The sequence below is a fragment of the Vigna umbellata genome, chromosome 11 (assembly GCF_029865625.1).
Source record: "Vigna umbellata cultivar VRB3 chromosome 11, Vumbellata_1.0, whole genome shotgun sequence".
In the NCBI taxonomy this organism is placed as follows: Eukaryota; Viridiplantae; Streptophyta; class Magnoliopsida; order Fabales; family Fabaceae; genus Vigna; species Vigna umbellata.
In genome coordinates this window covers 22,440,502-22,456,792 of record NC_142175.1, presented here as the reverse complement: position 1 = coordinate 22,456,792, position 16,291 = coordinate 22,440,502, and the positions used below count along the sequence as shown (strand labels likewise).

The window sequence follows — 16,291 nt, the reverse complement described above, 5'->3', positions numbered from 1 at the left end:
TATCCAAAAACTCTTGGTCCAAACCGAGGTGATAAAAGTTCTTAGCGAATTGTCACTCTCGTCCAGAAAACCCAGGGAATGTTATCCGAAAAAATCCTGGTCCAAACCGAGGTGATAAAAGTTCTCAATGAACTGTTACTCTCGTCCAGAAAACCCAGGGAATGTTATCCGAAAAACTCCTGGTCCAAACCAAGGTGATAAAAGTTTTCAGTGAACTGTCACTCTCGTCTAGGAAACCCAGGGAATGTTATCCGAAAAACTCTGGTCCAGACCGAGGTGATAAAAGTTCTCAGTGAATTGTCAGTCTTGCATACAAAACCTAGGGAATGTTATCCGAAAAACTCTTGGTCTAAAACCGAGCAGCAAAGTCTCGTAAACAAAACCCATGGAATGTTGTCCGACAAACTCATGGTCCTAAACCGACAGGCGAGGAACCTTCTCAATGATTGTGCCTATTAATGTTATTACAGTCACCTTCTTATCTATTTTGTAGTTCACAAGATAGTAAAGCACCTATAACTCACCAAGGACACCTCTTAATATAAATTTCTCATTTTGGGCCTTAAACGTCCAATCAAATAACAAGCGGTTTCGCTTGATTGGTCATCCGGCTTTATAGCTTAAACTAGCTTGTGCTGATAGCATAATCCTAGGGTTTACCGCTCGGCCTAGCAAAAAGTTCCAAAGAGAACTTCTAGTGCCTTCGCTCAAAATAGGAATAAGTTCTAAGAGAACTTCTATCACTCACCGCTCGGTTCAGCCTTGCTAGGAAGGTTTAGTTAGATAACAGGATCTTAGCGTCTACTGCTCAACATGGGAAAAAGTTCTAAAAAGAACTCCCATTAGTCGCCACTCGGCCTAGAGTCCACCGTTCCAACTAGAGAAGAGCAATGACTTAAAGCACATTGAAAATAAGCTCCCAATACAATGACCCCTCTCAAGCTCATATAAGTCCTATAGTTAACCTTGGCTAAAGTCGAACGGTTAACTCGGACTTCGGTGCATATGTATAGTATATAGTATAGACCGAACGGTTAATATTCAGGACCATTCGGTCCATCCGCTACATCAACATTAGTCAACCAGGTTAAATGATTTTATTAATGTTGGGCTATAATTGGGCCAACGTTTAAGTTATTATTGGGCCAATAATCCAGCAGATGATAAAATAATAGTAAAATGATTAAAAGATATTAATTAAAGATATTTTATTAAAGATATTGATAAGCTGTTTATGAGGAACTAATTGAATCTAAAGGTAAGTTTGTTTTTATTGGAGCTGTGCTAGTTTAGGATCCATGGGATGACTTATAAATATAAGGTCAAGGCCAAAAGTCAGGTACGTTCTACTATATCCAAAATACTCAATTGTGATAAACAATCCACTAAATCACACCTAAGCTGAGCGTCAAAGTACCTTTCGCAGGTACCTCACCCCCTGATCAAAAGTGAAAGCGTTCGGAGCAAGTGACTCAAGCACTAGAAGACAAGAAGAATACGTCATAAAGATATATCTCTTAGCCTTACACATACTCATACAAAAACAAAAAGGCTGTCTACATACACCTTATATCATGCATTAGTTTTGTATGTTATTTACATATAAAACTAAACAAACTCTTTCTTTCTAAAGAATTGTTTAAACTCTCTCAATTTATTTTAAAAGAAGGATAATGAACTAGCCTAAAAAAAATCCAAATGATAAATGTATGTTAAATTCATTACGAATGAAATTCTAAACTCAAGGTTTGTTAGACTCAAATTTTCAATTTTTTTTAAATTCAAAATTTAAAAATCTGGATAATAAAAGAAAATATTTTTTTTAGTAATTTAGTAAAAAATATTGCCTATGTTTTTCCTAATTCCATCTCTCTTTTTTTTAGTATAAGTGATTTTGTATTAACTATTTTTCATTATATACAGACAAAAAGGGTTATTGATTTGGAATGGGGAATAGTATATGATTTTGGTTACATTAAATTTAACTGTAAAAGAATTTCCTTTGTATAATTTATTTTTACCCATTTAAAATATAAAGTTATTATTTCATCTGTAATATCAATTTTAAATAGATAAAAAATATTTATTTTTGGGGTAAGAAAATTTAGAGATAGATATATATTTTTTTAATTTAATCAATTAATGAAGAGAACCTAATAATATAAAACAGTGATTTTAACTTAAAGATGGTACAAGTGTTCTTTTATTCAATAAAGCTTAAAGATAGTAACAAAGTTACAGTAATAGTGTGCTGCATCATAATTCTGAGATAAAGCTCCCCTGCTAGTTCTGAGGTTAAAATTTATTTTTCTGCTATAGGAATTCTATTGAAAGACCTTTCTATCATTTCCATGTCACTGCTATAGGGCTTCTAACAGCATATTTACCTGATACCCAAGTAAGTGATCCAAATGATGAGTTTCCAGTAACTGTTGTATTCCCATTTGAAACAAAACTCACCTTATAACTCATTTTTTGACCAGTTTTTCTGAAACTGATATTCCTTGGTTCAACCCTAACAGATACTCCATTTGGTTCTTCCACCTTCACTGCATAAGAAATTTTGGGCTTTCCTACATTTGTAACTACCCTCTTGAATGTCACACTAGCCTTTAGAGCCCTTGTGCCAAATAGCACAGCAAATGAGGGGTAGTTCAAGTCACCAGCTTGAAGAGCTGATTTTTTGGGGCATGTAAAATTACCTTTTGACAATAAAGCAATCTGGGAGGGTGTGTATTTCAGGCTGCACAAGTAATTTAGGTAATCTTTGGTGGTGATGTCATAGACCAATCCTGGATCAGAAGCTCTTTCAGGGTTAACATGGCCTGAACCAAATGCAAAGGGGTCAGCAAGTGCTGAATTTTTTGAACCATAGTCAGCAATTGCAGCACCTTTGTTGTTTGATACAGAAGCAGTAGTCATCAGAGCAGATTTGATGGCTGCAGGTGACCAACCATTGTGCGCAGATTTGATCAAGGCTGCTATACCACTAACATGAGGACATGACATTGAGGTACCTGAGACTATGTTAAATACTGCACTTGTTTTGTCGCTCTTGAGCATGCTTGGACTAGTTATGGGAGGCCAAGCAGCCAAGATGTTCACACCAGGTGCAGTAACATCTGGTTTGATCACATCTCCTCCTACTGCACTTGGTCCTCTAGAAGAAAATGCTGCCATAGCTGGTGCAGGGTCTCCATATGCTGTCCCTTGGAAGGATATTGAAGCTGTTGGTGCTTTTGCTGAGTGAATGTAGCTTCTGATTATTTTACTTGCAGAGGCCCCTAAAGATGTGCCTGGCAAAACATGATGGTCAGCAAAAAGTTCTTCTCCCTGGTTTTCTGAGTTGAGTAGTATCATTCCTGCTCCACCTGCCATCTTTACTTCTTCTCCCTTTGCAGTTCTACTGTTTATTCCACGTTCGCAGGCAACTATTTTTCCTTTGACAAACTTTGGATCAAGAGAACCTCTGGTGCAATACTGTGCTGTCCTATGTTCTTTTGAGGAATTGACATAAACAAGAGGCAATTGGTTAGTTTTCTTGCCCTTGTACAATGATGACCCTTTGAAAAGCTTTCCATTTCCAAGCTTCACTTGAGTTGGAAAGCTCCTATCAGTGTAGCTAGCAGCAACAGTCATGATCCACGGGGCAACATTTCCAACAGTAGAACTAAAAGGGCCTGAATTGCCTGCCGAGCAAGAAACAAAAACACCGTTTTGTGTTGCTCCAAATGAGGCTATGGCAATGCTATCGCTGTAATAAGGTCTGGCACTGCCACCTAATGAGAGTGACAGTACATCAACACCATCAGCAACAGCTTTGTCAATAGCTGCTAATATGTCAGAGTTAGCACAGCCTAAACGCCAGCATACTTTATAAGCAGCTATTCTTGAGGTATACCTCATTCCACTGGCTGAACCACTGGCCAAGCCGAAAAAGCTGGCATTCTTCACCATGTTTCCAGCTGCCGTTGAGGCTGTGTGTGATCCATGTCCTTGAGCATCTCTAGCAGAACGATAGTCCATGGTTTCATTGATCCTTCCTGCAAATTTTTCATACCCTTGAAGAAAGACTCTTGCACCAACAAGCTTCTTGTTACAACTTGAGGCAGAGAAATTGGTGCCTGCTTCACAAGCTCCTTTCCACCGAGAGGGTACTTTGGACAAACCGGTGTCTTGGAAACTGATGTGTTCAGGCCATATTCCTGTATCAAGGACTCCTATGATCACATCTGAGGCCAAGTTAGAAGCACTCCAAAGTCCTTCTCCCTCCTGCAGGCCAAGAAAATGGGGGGTGTAGGTTGTGTGAAGGGTCAATAGTTCATCAGGTAATGCTGCAACGAAGCCATCCACTTGGTTCAAGTACTCAAGCTGCTTATTTGAAAGTTGAGCAGCAAAACCAAAAAGGCTGGTTTCATAAACATAAAGGAGTTGAGGTTCTCCTCCTTCTTCTTCTTCGAATGAAGCTTCAGAGATGAAATCAATGACTGATTTGAACCAAGGTTTTGCCAAGCCTTGGGAATGGACTGAGGCTTCCATCTTGGTCTTGTCCATGTGTACTATGTATGTCTGCTTCTCCACTACTGCTACTGACTTTGTCACCATAAAGGCCAGGAAGAGTAGGAGTGCCCTGAAGTTCATGTTGCCTACACAAAAGTGACAGCAGACAAAAAGAAAACACTTTATATAATATTTTATCTAACAAAATAAAAGTAGTATACTTTTATATAACATGTTCAAACTTCAATGAACTTTTTTTCCTTACTGCATACTTTTTTGTTTGGTTTTTACAGACATAATTCTTAGCAATGCAAACTATCTCTAATCTTTCTTTATGAAGCATATATCCTACTCTAGAAACATATATAACAAACTTACAGGAAAAAATTCCCTATTTGTGTAGATCACACTTTATAAGTATACCATGCAAGCAACATTCTAAACAATACTACTAGAGTAAATGATACATAGCTAATTAGTGTTTACTAAAAAACTAGAAGCTATCAATAAACAGTGACAGAGACAATGGAGGTAGAGGTTCAAACCAATGCTGCAGTTAGCACAAGAACACTAGAGAAAAAGATATGGGGGGTGAAGAATGCTAGTGGTTGCTAACACTGAATCTTTAATAAGCACAAGAAGAAAAAGTTAAAGGCATTAAAATTTTGTGTGTTCATTAAATTGCAGTTCTGCAATGGCAATGAGTCTACCTTTTGTATTCTTATCTTCTACTTCAAGACTGCACCATTTAAGTTCTTATATACTTATTGTGATGGCAACTGGTCCAATGATGGGCCATTGTATATTTAGTGGTGCAAATATTTTTCTGTATTCAGTTGCAAGTTATATTATTGACCATGATAGTTGTTTCCACTTACAACTTTTGCATTATTTTATCCTTTTATGAAGGCCCTTTTAATTTCAGATTGACATTTATAATTCTGACATCATTTCTTCATTATAGAATATTGTGGTATCTTAGAGACAGTTCTAACAATGTTCATGTGGGCCAAAGGCACATCTTATTTTACTTAAGTCAATTAGTGAGCTCTGCAAATGGAAACGAATCTACCCCACCATGGTCTTTCCAACAGAGGATGTTGAATCAGTCAACACCAGTTAATTAAGTTCTAGCTAGTAATTTACATTATGTTGACTAACCAAATACACCTCAGATTGCACCAATGTGGAAGTTCATGCAAATTTTTTCATCTCTTATCTTTGCAACTGATAACATATCCATTATCTTTTGTTTATTTCCTTTAGCATAAATCTCAGATGAAGTTCCTTACATATTGTTATTGAAATTTCAACTAAAGTGAAACTTAAACCTCTAACTCTGACTGAATTACAGTTTATAAACTGTATCTAACTTTGAATTTTTTTACATTTCATTTTAGTGCAGTTGCACCCATTAAGCCACACTAATATCAGTGTGCTTCAAACTGATCCTTTATTCAGTGTATGAAGCTGAAAAAGTAGTTGATTTGATGGCATTGTGGTTGCCCATTTAGTTCAATTTAGTGGAGTCTTTGGAAATCTTTTCAGATCCAGAAGGATGGTGAGTCTGAAATTTTATTAGGAGATTTCTAAGTGGGAAGACAACACTTTTGATCAGCACTCTCACATGCTACAACTATTTACTATTATTGTTTGCTGTTCTAGCTTTCTAAATAAGGGAATTAGTACGTGTCAGCTAAGCAAGAACAGAAGACTCTTTTTGGGACCACAACTTTAGTGCTAGCTAAGTCTTGGAATGTGCTTATGAATGATATGCATTGATGCAAGAATTTTAAGAGCTGAAGATACAAAGAGTTCTCCTTAGTTTGTGTTTTAAAGCGTGTATCACATTTTACACTTTGACATCTCATGTCCACTGGAAAGGTAAGATCAAATTATAAAATATAAATAATGATTTATTAAGAATCTAAGTGTTATTTTAAATCATTGAATAAAAATGAATTTTACTTATTACTTTATATATATATATATATATATATATATATATATATATATATATTACAATTTCAAGTGTGAATCTAAGTTTTACATGAGAAAGTAGAATATTATATAAAGGTGAAGACATGTTAACACATTGTTTTAAAGTTTTTGATAAAGAGTGATATCAATATCTTATGTGATTGGACTCAAGTTTTATTGATGATTAATTAACATGATGATACAAACCTTCTTTTGAGTCAAATCTAAAAGTATTTCTCACTCACTCATTTAGATGACAAATGGGTGTGTCTATTAAGAAATTTGTGAATCAATTAACAATTGCTTCTATTTTTTTTGTTAAATCACTTCCGTAGTCCTTATTTAAGTTGGGTTTTTCCAAATACATTTATTTCTTAATTTTTTTCCCCAATTGAGTCCTTAAAAGTGAAAAATTGACTCAATTGGCTCACTGCCGTTAAATTGGGTTAAGATTAAGTTTTTTATGACCTGATAGTTTGACGTGGTAAATTTTTAATACGTGACATTAACACAGGTTGGTATGTGGAATTTCATTATATTATACATTTAAATATTAGGGTTTGGTGGTGAATTTTAAAATGGGACATATGTAGAGGGTGCTAAATCTAAAGATGAGGAATTATGGATTTAGGGTTCGTTCTTCTTGGATTAAAATTGGCAACCATTGAAAGCACTTGAAGGTTGAAGATGCAAGACGAAAGTGGCAAGACACAAGATGAAAGAATATCTATGGGCCATTCGTGTTTGTCTTTCACTTTCAATAAGTGTCGAAAGCAATTCCGCTATGTCAGCTCTTGCGGAGATGGAGGAAGGAATGACGCATAAGTGATTTGCCATTATGGAGAGAAGTATGTGTTGAGGACTGCAAAAACCAGTAAGAATCGAGGAAAACAATTCTGAAGTTGCCCTAAGTATAAGGTTAGAAGTGAAAATGTTGGATGCAACTACTTCAGATGGTGCAACGATGGTGGATTTGACGAAAGTGTTAGTTGTGAGTTGTTGGAAACAAAGGATGAGAGGTTGCTGAAGAGTGAACAAAATGAAAGTGATAGTTGATCTGGAGAAAGTTGTGATGAGTCTTCAAACGTGAACGAAATTGTTCGTAGGGATTGTTAGTTGGGATTGATAGTGTTCTATGTGTAATGAACATTATTATAGATGTTCATGGGAACGACATGATATGTTGTTGTAGGTGTAATGTAGGACAGTTAATGTATTCTTCCAGTTTAATGTTATTAAGATGTGTTTCAATGTATTGTTGTTGTTGCAGATGTTTAATGAAATTAAGATTTCCAAACAATGAGATGAAATGATGTGTCTGATTTGGTACATTGTGGTTATGTTTTTTGAAGAAGAAGTGGAGGCAATTTGCATTGCTTTTGTTGAGTTAATTCATCAGACATTGAAATGGCAGTATAATCTGTGTAGTGAACCAATTAATAATAACAGTGCATAAAATCTACCATTCATAATTCACCAACGTTAGCTCAGGAAAATGAAATTAACACCAAGCTTTTTAAAGTAACTGCAACAACATTCCCAACACATCTTTTAACTTATCAATATCAGTTTGTAGTAACATTCTGAATTGGTAAAGCTTCAACTTCAATAATGTCTTCAACTCAAGACCCATTACTCAAAACAAGAATAAGTTATTTCCCATTATTCTCAATATTCATTTAAAGATAAAAAACAAATTTGTGATGGACATAAGTAGTACAACAACAATTAATGGCACATAATGTGTAGTCATCCATTACTGATATCAAGATGGACATAATAACATATGCTATATTAATAACAAAATGTAGTCATCCATTACAAAGCTTTGTTCATAGAAATACCAATATCTAGAATACTAAAATATAAAACATTGCTCATACAACAATGCTTTTATCTATTACATTTCCTTTCATGTATTAAAATGTTGATTAGACATGTGGTGCTATGGTTAAGCTTCTTCCACATCTGCTTGACCCTCAGACAATGGAATGGGTTCTTCTCCCTATGGCTGCACAACAGGTTCTTCATTTCTTTTGGGACAACGTGTTATGTTGTGGCCCAATTCCCTACACAACCTACATCTCTTCAGTAATCCACCTTTTGTCATTCTTGTTGAATCATTTTTCATCTCTCACTACTCTAACCTCCTTTTCTTATTAGGTCTACCTGGCAACTTTCTTTTTGATGGAGGCATGACATCAGGATATTGGCTGATTTCCTAGAGGTTCTTTCCATTAATAGGACAAATAATGAAAGAGTAAATTTTTTCATAGGTTGACTTCTGGAACCAAGAAGGTATGTAGTCCTCTCCATCTATGTTCAGAAACCTCATTGTTTCCAATGCATGAACACAAGATATTCCACTAATGCTCCATTTTCTAGAGGAACATGAATATTCATCTATGTTCACCACAAAATTCTCCCCACTTTATGACACATGTTTGACTTCAAATAACTTGTGTACAAACTAACTGTGAACATAACCCAACATTAGTGCAGACCACCTGTGCGAATAAATGAACAAAGAAAAACATATACCAGAATTGTTCAATACTTGGGAATCCAATATTTTGTTAGTTGTGCCTTCTTTTGTAGTCTACTAACTATTTTTGGACAAATTGATGATTGAAATGACCTTACCCTTGACCTATTAGTGGCCCATCTCTTCATCATGTAAAGTCTGATTTCCTCTAACATCTCTTCATCATGTTGTATGGTTGGTAACAGTCCCTGTGAATGAGTAGGCAAGTTAATTGATATTCATTTTCAAACTATGCATATGAAATAAAAGACAATAAATTACAATGCAATTTACCTTATGTTAATCTTTTTGTGTGGCCTGTAAGCCATTCTTTTAGATATTCCTATGTTCCATTTCCTACTAATTTTATCTCTAATATCAACTCCCTTAGCATTAGGATTTTCTCTGAGTGTTTTTTCCAATTTTTTACTTAGCCATTTTGCATTCAGTACGCGCAACTTGTGCTCCCTACTACATGTGTAGGTGTCCACAACAGTCCTCAATTGCCACATATGCACTGCCTCCATGCAACCATAATATGCCATCCAAGGACATTGTCCTTTTCCTCCCACACATTTAAGCCTTATTCTTTTCTTATCATTTTTAACAAATTTGATATTTCTTCCATTGTCTAGTGCATAGGTTTTGATTGCATCCAAGATGTTCTATTTGTCTCTAAAATATGTTCTCACTTCTCATTTGAAATCAACAATAGTTTTAGGCATAGTAAATGTAACAAATTTCCCATAACCCTTTTTGTTGATAGGGGGAACACTATGATAGTTGAACCCAATCCCTATGATAGTGATTTTTGATGATCACAACACATTGATAATAAAAACACATGAATATGTACTGTGGTATATGTCATATGTTGTATGTGTTTATGATTATTGTGAAATATGCACATATTGTGATTGTCACACGTGTTGAACATATAATATATTGATTGTTGCATACTGTGTTAGTAAAGTGATCATAACTTGAGTTTGATAATGAAATGCTGCTGAAATCCAGCCATTCTCTCAAGTTCATTACTTGAAGCTGTTTTAGCTTGTCTCCCTTTAGCTCCTTTCCCCTAAGGAAATCCGTCTGAGTTAGAATTCCTCATCACACCACATCCAAACACTGCCACACATTTCCTCAAACACCTTGCAAGCACCGGAACATCTCCATTTTGCCGCCACTTCTGGTCCGAGAAGTCGCTCCAATCTTGAACGCGAAGGCTGCTTCCATCATTTGGCTTCCAGAGTCAGTCGTCCACGTTGTGCTTCAACGAGCTAAGTTGCTCTTTCATTCATTTCCAGTTTTGTCTGTGTTGTGCTGTTCTCTGTCACCAACCGTTTGATTTGTTTTTTTGATATTCTGTGATTTGATTTTATGTTTGAGTGAATAATTGTTTTCGTTCACTGTTCCTTAGTCTTTGTCAATCATTTTAATCGGTGCATCTTCTTTAAGTTTCGTTTCCATTCCGCTTAATCATTGTTCCAGTTGTGTCTCAATCATGTGCAAATGTTTTTGGAGTTTTACCTCTGTCACAATGTTTAATTCTGTTCAGCTGTGATTTCTTTCTGTTTTGTTTGAGTCCAGTGTGTTGGTAGCTATATGTTGATCATGAAAAGCAATGGAACCATGTCCAGCTTTGATCATTTGAGCTTACACCATTGCACACTGATTTTTCCAATTCAAATTCTGCAGAAACTGTATTTTCGGTTTTGATAAACTGTTAATCTGATTTCATCCAAATTTCTGTTGTTTTAAGCTTTGAGCAATTGTCTAATGATTTAAACTGTGTCTAAAGTAATTGCAAATCATATGCATGAAAGAAAAGCAAAATGAGTGGCTGAGTTCATCATACTGATTTCAAACACTACACAAAGAGTCATATTTTGGTGCATTTTGTATAAGTTGTTTTGTCCAGTTTTTTTGTGCTTCTTAAGTTTTGTGCAAGCTTGCTTACTGATTTTAAATAAGTCTCAAGTGATTCCAACTCCTAAAATTCTCATAATTGTACAATCAGTATTTGAGTTGATCAAAAATCTGATTCTCAAAACTGTCAGAGTATTTTTTTTCCAGCTTTGCACCGTGCTGTAATCATTTCCATGTCTTAGGCCATTGTTACTTCTCCTAGCTCACATGTTTAAGCAAGATCTAGTTGCTTAGGACCTTTCCTACATGTTCCTACATGTCTTTGGCCACTTTTGCTGCATAAGTGGCAACTACAAAGGTGATTTTGGAATTTTGAGTGTTTCGGTGCAGTTTGCATGTTTGTCCAAGTATATTTGGTGAATTGAAATCTGTTTCTACTATTCATATGGTCATTTTTGAACCTATCCAAAAACACACCAGCCAAACCACCAAATTTTGATAAATTTTGGGAAGTGAACTAGTGGATTTTGTTGTGGTTACTTTCTTTGTTGCCTAAGTGATTGCACACATTCAATTTCATAATATAAACTTGCTGGAACTCTCAATTGAGCATTAACCACAATATCATTGATTTTGACCACTGATGTTTCCATTTTTCCAGCCTTTGTTTCTGGTGCAGTCAGCATTGCTTTGTTGTTTGACATTGTACATATTTTGATTTGCATTCCTAGATTGGCAAGAGCTGGGATTCTGTTTCCATATACATTTAAATGCTTATACCAATGTAAACAAATGATAAAAAGCAAATTAATCCTTGCAATCCAGTTTTGAAAGGTTAAAAACCAGAAAACACAAATTCTGCTTCTCTTTGTGGCATTTCATTAAACAATTTGGAAACCGAATCGTATCAAGTAATAAAACTGGTAAGACCAAGTATCATTTTCCCAAAGGACTCACGGCCTAGACAATTATGTGATTTGTTGATTATCTAAGACTTGTAAAACCAATTCTTTGAGATTTTAAATGCAAATTACTAAAAAGTAAATATGAATGCATGTATTGATCAATGGAAAGGAAGAAGTAAAACACGTGATTTGAGTTATATGAATGATTATGTTGTTGGGGTTTATTAATTTCATCCTATCCACTCTCATGTAATCAATAATTCATCTTTCTTCATTAATGTTAATGCCACTTTCTAAATTACCTTAAACCCAATGTCTTGGTGCAAAAAGCCTGCTCACAATCACTAGTTTACAATGTCTTGTCTCCCTAGCAATTATTCATGCATTATTTCACACAGAAGCTTAAAGGCAACCAACCATCATATTCCAGTGTCTAGGTTTATACTACTATTGGGAGAGATTCCCCAGATCTAGATTTCCCCGTATGTGTTCATATCGACAAAATCAGTAATCATGCAATAGAATGAGTTAAACAAAACATGCATTAAGGAAAAAGGAAAAACCCTAACAATTAATGAAAGAAAGCATATGTATTAAAGAACCAATTCCATACATGAGAGTTTCAAAGGATTACATTAATTCCCCAACAACAATAAAGGTTTAGTTCACCATATTCATGGTGAAACTAGATGAAAACAATGGAAGAATGAAAGATAAAACCCTAGAATTTGAAGAGTGGAGCTTGAGCATCCAAAATCCTCCTCCAAGGGGTGAAGAAAGTGTAATTTGCTTCGTTCCAGCCAAAGATGATTGACCTAGGACGACTAAAACCTTATATAGTATTCTAAAAATTACAGAAAAGTGGCCCGAGGCCCATAAAAATGGTTCTCAGCGGTTTTTACCGCTCAGCGGTAAGCGCGACACTTCAGATTGGCACTCAGCTACATTTTCCCCTCAGCGGTTACTGCGGGATCAAGAATGCCGCTGAGCGGTACTCGTGTCTTCTCTTTTTGTGCACTTTTCACTTTCTTTTCTGATTCCAACTTCTTCCTACTTCACTTCTTTCATTCAATTCATCTTAAAACCTACAAAAAATAAGGAAACCAAGCATAAAACACATCCAACTCTCTTATTTCAAAAATATAAACAAAAGCATGATTCCAAGCTAGTTTATAAGTCATAAAGGTTCTCTTTAAGGTCAATTTTAAGTAGAAAAATAACAGTTTTTCAACTGTTATCAATATCTAATTTAGATTGTGCTAAAAAGTTTTACAAAGGTGATCAAACGCTCTAAGAAACAAGAAATTGAAGTGGTGGACTATTCTTGAAGATTTCTTGAGAGACAAGCTTGATTGATTTGAAGAATTTGATCTTTCTGCACAACTGAGGTGCTTGCTGTGTGATCAGGAGAAGTTTCACAATCTGTGTTGTTGTTCCCTATGCGTGTTGCTAGGAAGAAGAACGAGGAGTTCTTGTACTTTGCGAGGGTTCTCAAAGGGGTGACTACAGGAGGGGATTGTTCTTGCTGCAGGGTTTTTGTATTTGGCTATATTAGATTAGTGAGTTAGTGAGGTGATTTACATTTTGACAGTGTGGTCGCTGTAAAGACCTTGTTGTAAAAACTCATATCTCTATAGTGCAAATTGGCTTTCAATCTCAGGTTGATTGAAAGGACACTGGTTGTAGGCATTAAGGCCGAACTAGTATAAAACTTAGAGTTTGATTTTTCTGCTCCCTATTTCTCTACATTAATCGATTACATACTGTCATCATTTGAATACGCATATTGTTATATTGCATACACATTGCTTGCTGTTCAGAAAAAAAAGGTTTAAAGATTCATCCTATTTGCGAAAAAGATTTGAAAAACGAGTATTTTTATAAAACACCGATTCACCCCCTCTTGGTTTTGAGAAACAAAGCTCATCATTTCTAACACTTTTCATCATTACTTTCACTATCACTGATGTCAGGAGTAATTAAGTCCTCAAATTCCCATTCATCATTGAACAAACTGCTATCACTAATGTCATCATCATCCAAATCTAACTCGGAAATAACACTCCAATATGACCTCTCCATTTCAAGTGAAACAGATTCAACTTCAACCTCCATATTACAAGACCTTCCACTTTCTCTTAAGTCACACTCGACATTTATGTTAACTAAGTCCTCCATATTATTCACTTCACCATTATCATCATCATCCGATGTACTCCATTTACGAACTTCTACTTGTATGTCATCCAAGTCTCTCAAATCTCCCAACTCTTGTGTTATACCACCATCACCTTCACCGTCATGTACTTCTATTCTGTCAGCCTCACCATCATCTAATTATCTCCTCTCACCCTTGCCATAATGTCCTTTTATCATGTCACCATCAACACCTACAACTTCACCAATTGTTGTGTTACAGCATCATCTCCCAAGGATTGACTACCACATACACCCTCAACATGATCTTTTTGTATGGCCTGACCCAACTGTTCAGTTACACCACCATCATCTTCTTTTGTCCTCTCATCCAAAACTGCACAATCACCACCCTCATGCATCATTGCTGCAAGTTCCTCACGTCCTTCATCAACATCATATTCAATCATGTGTATGACATCAGGTTGAGACACAGTGTGGACAACATATAAATGAACCTTACCGTTTAACCTAGCTAAATTCACCATATGCATAGCTCCTCTGTCATCAAATAATGGTTCTAACCTGTAATCTAACACAAAACCACATCCAACAAAGAACCACAAATCCTTAAATCCATCATACCCAAGCCATTTCACTACACTTAGTACAACAAAGTAGCTCCATAAGTCAGAGTCAAAATACATAGTATTAGTTTCCCCTTCATACTTAAGGAACTCTTCATTCATGAACTTCCCCCATGGTGAATAACCACCTCTATATCATCCTCCATCACAAACAACACAATCAACAGTATTCTACACCTATAAATAACCATAAAACGACAAAAAACATCATATATTAAAACAAATCCAAGTGATATGACAGAAGAAAGGTACTTTAACTATGGGAGACATGGGGGACCACAACCGCAATAAGCATACAACACATTTTCGGACAACTCCAACCCCACATTCCAAAAATCATGGCCACATGACTACAAAAAATACCGAATATTAAATTCAAATTTACCTATACTACATATACTAACCTTGTACAAAATTCCACTCCAACCACTTTTGATACACGTCCAAGGACTTCGCGATTCACATCTCACTTGGTGATTGCAAATACCCAAGCCCTAATTAACTAAACACCCTCTCCAATAACGACTTCGCGCAACGTCGAAGAACACTCTACTTCAGAATTTTAATCCCAATTTCTGACCCAATTTCAATGAACCCTAATTCCTAACATTATACATTTCAGAAAACCTAATTTTAAAATGTATAATATAATGAAATTTCATGTACCAACCTGTGCTAATGCCACATATTAAAAATTTACCATGTTAAGCTGCCAGATCATCAAAAACTTAATCTCATTAACTCAATTTAACGGTAGGGAGCCAATTGAGTCAATTTTTCACTTTTAAGGACTCAATTGGGGGAAAATTAAGAAAGGGATCTATTTGGAAAACCCTAACATAAATAGGTACTGCAGAAGTGGTTTAACTTTTTTTTTTTATACTTGAGCAAATATTTAGAATTGAGAAATTTTATTTACAAGTAGTTTAATTTTTAGTTTATTAACCTTAATAAAATATTTTACATTTTTTTTTCTTAAAATGTTCACTTCTCATCTTTAATCTATAGATAAAGTTGGTGGAAAATCTGTCAAATTTCAAAATAATTGGGAGACTGTGTGATTTACTTTTTGAAAGTTAAAGTTTCTTAATGAAATAATAATAATGGTTGTTATCATACCAATGTCAATATATTGTTTGCATTATTATGATAGGTGCTCTTAGATATGTCATAATACATTTTAAACTTTATTACAAAATTGTCATCCTGTCTAGCTATTATGATAGGTTTTCTAAAATACGTCATAATAACATTTTCTTTTATTAGGAAAATGCCATCGATCTAGCTATTATGATAGGTTTTCCAAAATATATTACAATAACATTTTCTTTTAGTGTTCTATCTAAGTTAAAAAGTGTTCAGTTGTGTAAGTGTTCGACCCTTCAACTACAGTAGGCCCATGTTTTGAGCCTTACTCGTTGAATGACCGTTTAGTCATGATCACGTGTTATGAGTGTTTTTCCATTCGGTCTCATTCATAGATTATGATGATCTTTTTTGTTCGGTCGTACTCAGGGGTTGTGCTGTTGTCTGTTCGATTTTCTTCTACGAAATGTTATTCGGTCTTTAAATGTTGATTTCATTGTTTGGTTCGGATTGATTATTAGAGTTGTATTGATCTATCTTGTATGAGAAATTGTATTAAAATTCAAATGAAGTATGATGTTTCAACTGGTATGAAAGAGATATCCAAGGAGGAATGTCTCAATGATCGGTTAATCAAGTTGGTG

The 16,291-nt window shown here is 35.3% G+C and overlaps 1 protein-coding gene across 1 annotated transcript; it reads right to left on the bottom strand.

Annotated features, from left to right (window-relative positions):
• Positions 1–2,167: 2,167 nt before the first annotated feature.
• Positions 2,168–5,203, bottom strand: LOC124837991 (subtilisin-like protease SBT1.1). The gene is made up of 2 exons (XM_047313489.2): positions 5,046–5,203; positions 2,168–4,646 (listed from the first exon to the last, which is right to left on the bottom strand). Exon 2 carries the CDS (start codon positions 4,639–4,641, stop codon positions 2,344–2,346), a length of 2,298 nt encoding a protein of 765 aa, XP_047169445.1. The 5' UTR covers positions 4,642–4,646; positions 5,046–5,203; the 3' UTR covers positions 2,168–2,343.
• Positions 5,204–16,291: the final 11,088 nt, after the last annotated feature.

What these genes read in the sequence shown, in the direction of transcription:
- LOC124837991 (XM_047313489.2), bottom strand. Translation starts at nt 4,641, where the DNA reads ATGAACTTCAGGGCACTCCTACTCTTCCTGGCCTTTATGGTGACAAAG.